Raw genomic sequence first — 7500 nt, forward strand, 5'->3', positions numbered from 1 at the left:
CGCATATAATGTATCAACACATAAAACTATGTCTCATATTGAAGCTCTATAGATAGTATGCGCTTGGCTAAGACGTTCACAACATTGCCATCCGGAAGTATATCGGACCAACACACAAAACTATGTGTTACCTTGAACTTTTATAGTCTGGTTAATGCATTTTAGTGAGAAATACGGATGATAAAAAGCAATAATAAAGACCTGAGTGACGTCAACTTCATTCTATCTATAGTCTGATTGATAAAATGTTGTGAGAACTTATCATTAAAGTGGCTGTCTAATAATAATAACAAAGAGCTGAGTGGCGTCAATTGCGTTTCTTCTGTAAGAGACACACAGATATTTTTGGTCAGCCTCAACCCCTTAGAATTTTATTTTACGTTAGAACATTTTGTCAGGACAATAGCTGACTTTAGCACGTGGCAATTTGCTGAGATCCTGCTCCTGACCACTTTGTAGATTTTCAGTGCTTTCCCAATAGGGTTCAACAGTCGTGACGTCACTTCCTTCGTAATAACGCATAGTAACTTTGTAGCTGGTTTTAAACTATCGGAATAATGGCGGACGCCCTTATGAAATACTTCTCCGAAAAGCATATAAATGTATCCAGAGGAGAAAAACATTATAAATCAGAATCTGATAGTGTTTTGACTTTTATACATTCTGATCACATGACGTGTGAAAAAGTTCTAGTCAGCATGAAAAATAAAAAGTACCGATTTTCTTTGCTTAGAACCAAGCTGCTCGTTGCTGGGCGGACGTGACATCAGACTATTGAATCCATAATGGGACTGATTGAATCAGGTTTTTGCTTGTACTAAAGGTGGCTATTGCCTGAATATAGGCGGCCAATTGTGTTTAAAATAGTAATGAGTTGTCAACAGTTAAAAAATAACGGTACTATACCCAAACAATGTGTACATTTCTGAAAAACGAATCGCTACCCTTTTCAAAAATAGGAATGCGCTTTGTAATTAGAAACTTGCCCATCTGTCTTTAAGAACCGGAAGGAAGAATGTGATCCAACGTCTCAAAACGGTATTATGTCGGGGTGTATCAGATGCTTATAAGTCAAATTATACTTAAACTGGTCAAAAATATGAAACGTTGGTATTTAGCACAGTAAAATATGATATTCCTTCTCCTCTATTAAGAACATAAACTCAACTTAAGCACGATATTTCTGGCTACAAATTCCATTTTAAGCATCTTAATCATCCTGACTTAATACCGTTTTGAGACGAGAGTCACAAATAACGTTAACTCATCCATCATGGATGAAGACAAACGAATTATATTCATCTTATCAGCCCGATTTCTGATTAACGTCACGTGTAGTTGTTGATCATAACGGTTACCATGGTAACAGTGAGCTCTTTGAATGTAAACATTGGAGCGTTTGTTACGGTGTTGAGTAGATATAAAATCAAGCATGTTCATTAATAAATGTGGGATAAGTGAGAAGAAAATAAAGCAAAAAAGCAACACATTAGACGTCTATTTGAAAGAAAAGTAAATTGAATTTCTAAGAATATTAAAAGTGAGGAAGCAATTTATATATACAAGGATACAATGTAAACATAAATGCACGAGAGACATTGACTGTGAAAGATAAAATAATAATAAATAACAACATACAACAAGCAAGCATAAAATTAAATGGTTAGGCAGCCAGAAATGATTGAATTTAAAGAAAGGGAGTTCAGAGGAACACAGTACTGTTTTGAGACAATTGGATTATAAATATTTGTCATGAATATTCATGTTACATTTTAAATAATTGATATGGAATTAGACCTGCGTTCAAACTTAATTAATTATTCGGATTTTTATGAAGCCGCTGTTTTTAAGAAGAACAATACATGTTTTTCCTTTCTTTTTTGTAGTTTACATCATTTTCTGCCACCGTTGTTTAAATGAGGCTCATTTATAATTCTTTTTGCATCAATCTATAACATTCTAGAAATTCTACAAATAAATAACAATATGAAATTGAATGTAAGCTTCAATTTAATTACGAAAACAGATCAAATGGACGTTTCGGGTTTCCCATTTACCGAGCTTCGAGCAGCAACATTTACATATTCCTTAAAAAAAAATAATGAGATAATTAATGAAAAGAAAATGATTGAGTGCCAGAGATCGGACCGTTGAAAAGAACAAGTCTTACTTTTCGACTTTCCCTCAGTGCCACAAAATCGCCATCTTCCTGGGCGCCACCTTCCTGCACGGCTACCAGCGGCTTTTTATGTTCTTTACGACTTCCCATCTTTCTTGATTTATCTGAAAGAAAGAGGACATTATTTGTTAGATATGTGTTTGTTTGCGGTAGCTGTGTTAACCTCTAATAACATTCGAATGCATTATTAATGCCAAACCCAGAACATAACAGGTCATCTTATGAATCTGTCTAGTATGGAAAATGGGGTTTGGCAATTTATTTTTTTCTTTTCTTTTTATATTTGTCATTAAATCAGTAAAATGTTAAAACGTATTTTTACTTTCATTCACATTTTTCACGAATAAGGCACATGTAATTCCCCAGAAAACATAGGGACTGGGTCAATTGGTTTCATAATAATTTGTTTTGAAGTCTTCTTCATTTATCCTCCTCCTCCACCACCACTTCCTCCCCTTCTTCTTCTTCTTCTTCTTCTTCTTCTTCTTCTTCTTCTTCGTCTTCTTCTTCTTCTCCTCCTCCTCCTTCTCCTTCTCCTCCTTCTTCCCTCTCGTTCTCCTTCTCCTCCGCCTCCCCCTCCTCCCTCTTCTTCTTCTTCTTCTTATTCTTCTTCTTCTTCTTCTTCTTCTTCTTCCTCCTCCTCCTCCCCCTCCCTCCTCCTCCTCCTACTCCACCTTCTCCTCCTCCTCCTCCTCCTCCTCCTTCTTATTTTTCTTCTTCTTCTTCTTTCTTCTTCTTCTTCTTCTTCTTCTTCTTCTTCTTCTTCTTCTTCTTCTTCTTCTTCTTCTTCTTCTTCTTCTTCTTCTTCTTTCTTCTTCTTCTTCTTCTCTTCTTCTTCTTCTTCTTCTTCTTCTCCGTCTTCTTCTTCTTCTTCTTCTTCTTCGTCTTTATCCTCCTCCTCCGCCTCCTCCTCCTCCTCCTGCATGGGGAATAAATTTAACATTTTGAAGCCCGTTGAGTATGACAAATCCGTGGAAATGCCCTGTATAAATGTCTATATTTTGATCCTGGATGGAAATGAAGAAAATACTCGTATACAGAGCAATCGCCATAAAGAGAACAACTAAATCAATTAGTTTCCCAAGCTTATATTTAGATTGGCGCCCAAGTCAAAATAATATCGTTGATCTTATTGATTTTATCGGCTCGATCAAGCGTTAAGGACTCTCAAGAAATGGTTAGCCATAGTCTAGTCGATACTGCTATTGATTCAATATGAGTCGATAAAGCCTATGCAGATGTATAAGGTATACCAGTATAGGGTGAGTTGGATCCAGAAGTATTTCACATTTACCGGTTACTGCCGTACCCGAGATAGATTCGAATTTTAAAAGTTGGCGGGTCGTGAATAGCTCATACGGTAGAGTCACGATCTCCCCGGCCTGGCGGAGTTGTCGTACCAGTAAGGACGCTGGTTCGAGCCCCCATCGTCGCCGCTAAGTTTTTATTCTCTGTTGTCTTCTGGCACTTTCCTACTCACTTTATTACTTGTTGTTATCACAATTTCAATAAATAACAATGTGAAAGTAGTGTTTCATTCATCCTGTTTTGTTGATAAAGGGGAAACTCGAAACGTTTATTTGACCTGTTTCTGTAATTAGATTGAAGCTTACATTCAATTTCACATTGTTGTTTATTTCTTCTAGCTTCGAGCAGCAACATTTACATTACTCATAATTTCAATAATCACTGACGAAGGGAAATTCTCAAATTCTCGCGATAGAACGAATGCTGCTGACATTGAGTTTTGCTTCAAACATTCAACAAAACTTATTTTCTATAAGATGCAACATAAGCCATGAAGACGTAATTGTTTAATTGCTAGACATTATATGAGTTGGTGAATTGTGACCCCTCGTCTCAAAACGGTATTAAGTCGAGATGATTAAGATGCTTAAAATGGAATTTGTAGCCAGAAATATCATGCTTAACTTGAGTTTATTTGCTTTATAGAGGAGAAGGAATATCATATTTTACTGTGCTAAAGACCAACGTTTCATATTTTTGACCAGTTTAACTATAATTTGACTTTTTAGCATCTGATCCATCCCGACATAATACTGTTTTGCGACGTTGGGTCACAATTGAAATAGTTTTCCATTTATGGAAACTTTTGAATAGTTTTCTATGTCTGGGTGTGTCTGTCAGGCCTTAAACTGTTCAGATTATATTTCATTATTTATTTCATGTGCCAAAGGTCTGGAAAATACAAGCAAGTGAATAATTGAACGAATCAAAAGCCTAATTAAATTCATTTCTGTTCAGAAGATTCACTGGGGTGTGGATCCATAGTTGGCCTTTCTTTCATCTCAGATATAAATCACGTGGTTTGTTGTTCATCTCTATTACCTAACATAATTCTAACTTACGTGCGGCTATGTGGTCTTGTGGTGTGACACTCGCTATCGATTCAGAAGATCCGGGGTTTGAGCCTCAGCGCATAGTTGAGTCCTTTTCTCACATTCTCTCACCGGACACGTGTGTTAACTGAGTACCTAGCCGTTAAAAGCGTTGTCTCTGTCGGAATAAAATGTAATATCGCCTAACAAGCGTCATGTCTCGCTCTTTATGTTACACGTTGCTGTTGGTCGGGTACCATTTTAAAGCGCTTTGAGCACGTTTAGTGGATATTGCTCTATATAAAGCTCAAGATGTTTTTTTAAACTTTATTTTCTATGCTAGTTTGTCTTAAATAAAGAATAATCTTTCATCACATTTATCATTTTATACTTTGACTTGTATAATAATATAACATACTTATATAGCGGCCATTAATCCAACAAGTGTTCTATTGCGCTTAACAAAAAAGTCAAATGTATATTATTGTTTTGGTAGATGATATATTTCTTCCTTGGAAATCATCTCTCGTTATGTATTACTATATTTGTTGTTTTGAAAGTATAATGTAAGCATTTGAGTGTATTCCTCTTAGTAGGAACCTATGTTCGTGTCAGGATGAGACTTTTAGGTGATCTCAAAATAAATACATTGATGGTATGCTCTTGGAATCTACACCAATTCCTTATTTGTACCATTCCCCTTTGTCTTACCTTTTCTTGGGTGCTTTAATTGTAAATCTAGAACTTTTTACTATCCCATATTCTCCCTTTTTACTGGCGCTGATATAACCTACATGTGTTGCAAGCGCCGTAAAACCCTTAAAAACAAAACAAACAAAAAGATGTACACACATACACCCGTACACACATGCCTACATAATTTCTCCGCGTACGACAGCCGTAGACTCGTTACACACACACACACACACACATCACTATACCATCAACCATACCTTCCGCACTAGTACAAAACTGTCCCAGGACAAATTTGTCCTGTCCCGCTGGAGAAAACTTCTATTCAAAAGGGGTTCCGCACCAGGACAGGACTGTCCCGGGACACACCTGCGCGAATGCATTTTTTTTTTTTTTTTTTACAAGATTCAAAAGTTTATTTGTAGGCAATTGTCAATATAACTCATACAAGAATATAATATTTTCATCAACAAATCAAGTAAATAAAATCAATAATAAAGCAAGGCAAACAATGATAGTAATAATGATAGTAATAATAATAATAATAATAATAATAATAATAATAATAATAATAATAATAATAATAATAATAATAATAATAATAATAATAATAATAATAATAATAATAATAATAATAATAATAAATATAATAATAATAATAATGATAATTATAATGGTGATAATAATAATGTAAAATCTTCTAAATAATAGATTAGTTATTTAATAGTTTGAATTATAAATTAATAATTTAAAAAATAAGTCCTTGGTACAACTCTAATAATTCACATTTTATGAATCAACATAAGATACGACATGACGATAATGATTTTTTACACTGTACAATGGGATTTGTTTTCATAAGATTTATATAATCATGAAATATTCTTATAGCAAGAGTAATATTATTGCTGCTGCTACTACTACTACAACAACTACTACTACAACTACTACTACCACTACCACTACTACTACTACTACTACTACTACTACTACTACTACTACTACTACTACTACTACTACTACTACTACTACTACTACTACTACTACTACTAGTACCACTACTTCTACTATTACGACTACTACATCTACTACTACTACTACTACTACTACTACTACTACTACTACTACTACTACTACTACTACTACTACTACTACTACTACCACCACTACAACTACCACTCTTCTCCACTACTTCTACTACTACTTCTACTACTACTACTACTACTACTTCTACTACTACTACTACTACTACTACTACTACTACTACTACTACTACTACTACTACTACTACTACTACTACTACTACTAGTAATGGATGAAATAGAGGTTGCATATTTCTGTGCTTTACTACGTGGAAAAAAAAGACAAATTGAAAGAGAAAACAATATTGGGTGCAGCCTTTAATGACCCAAAGATTGCTCAAGGGTCAATTCCGTAGACTCTATGGTGATCTCCGATCTTATCTTAAAATGACTTTCTTGGAATCACCTCATTTTACCCAGGTGCAAATGAGTACCGGTTCGCTGATGAAAGTAATCTTTGACGGACTTGTATCATTCAAGAGGATAATAGAAAGTCAGCATAGCTCGGTGGTACGGTCTTTGCTTCGTACCCGAAAGGCATCAGTTCGATCACCCGCTGATGCGCTGTGTTGCCTTGAGTAAGTCACCTCGCCTAGCTCAATTTGCGGCACTGCACTGCGGCTAACGCCTGGGTTATACCTCGCCCTAGCTCAATTTGCGGGCGGCGCTGCATTGCGGCTAACGCCTGGGTTATTCCAGTCTTCCCTTGGAATAGACCCTCGAGAAAAATTTCCCCTATGAGATGAAAAAGGGAATTTTATTTTTTTAAATTTTAAACTGTTATCTGTCTGCTTAACGCTACAGCAACATGGATAAGTTCCGGATTTATAAGCTTAAGGGGCAAGATGGCCCATGGTTAGCGCGTTGTACTCTGCACTCAGAGGTTCTGTGTTCGATTCCGACCGAAGCCAATTTGTACTTTCTAGAGCAAGAAAATTTACTCCAATCACTCACTCCATTCAGGTGTAAAAGGGTACCTGTCAAGCTGGGATAGTAATCTGCGATAGACTAGCGTCCTGTTCAAAGGTTTTCAAACAAATACGTTAATTGTCCGCTTCACGCTATTGAAACCGGGATAACTCCTGTACAATTGGCTACAAGGCTCTCAAGGACTTAATTTGTCTTACAATGAGTCCAAGTGGCTCAGAAGGACTTACTTAAAAATATTTTCTTTGAAAATTCCCGAAATAAATAACGATAAAGATAA

General features: G+C 35.8%; 1 protein-coding gene across 1 annotated transcript in view; it reads right to left on the reverse strand.

Moving 5' to 3' along the window:
• LOC144957920 (uncharacterized) overlaps positions 1-7500 on the reverse strand; it is a gene marked incomplete in the record, with an annotated part of 128166 nt that overhangs the window by 109999 nt on the left and 10667 nt on the right. Inside the window, 1 exon segment of the mRNA XM_078889477.1 lies at positions 2171-2283. Coding sequence (XP_078745603.1) covers positions 2171-2269 — 99 coding nt within the window.

The sequence above is a fragment of the Berghia stephanieae genome, chromosome 12, assembly GCF_034508935.2.
Source record: "Berghia stephanieae isolate SIO BIC M18660-M18661 chromosome 12, UCSD_Bste_1.3, whole genome shotgun sequence".
NCBI classification, from domain to species: Eukaryota; Metazoa; Mollusca; class Gastropoda; order Nudibranchia; family Aeolidiidae; genus Berghia; species Berghia stephanieae.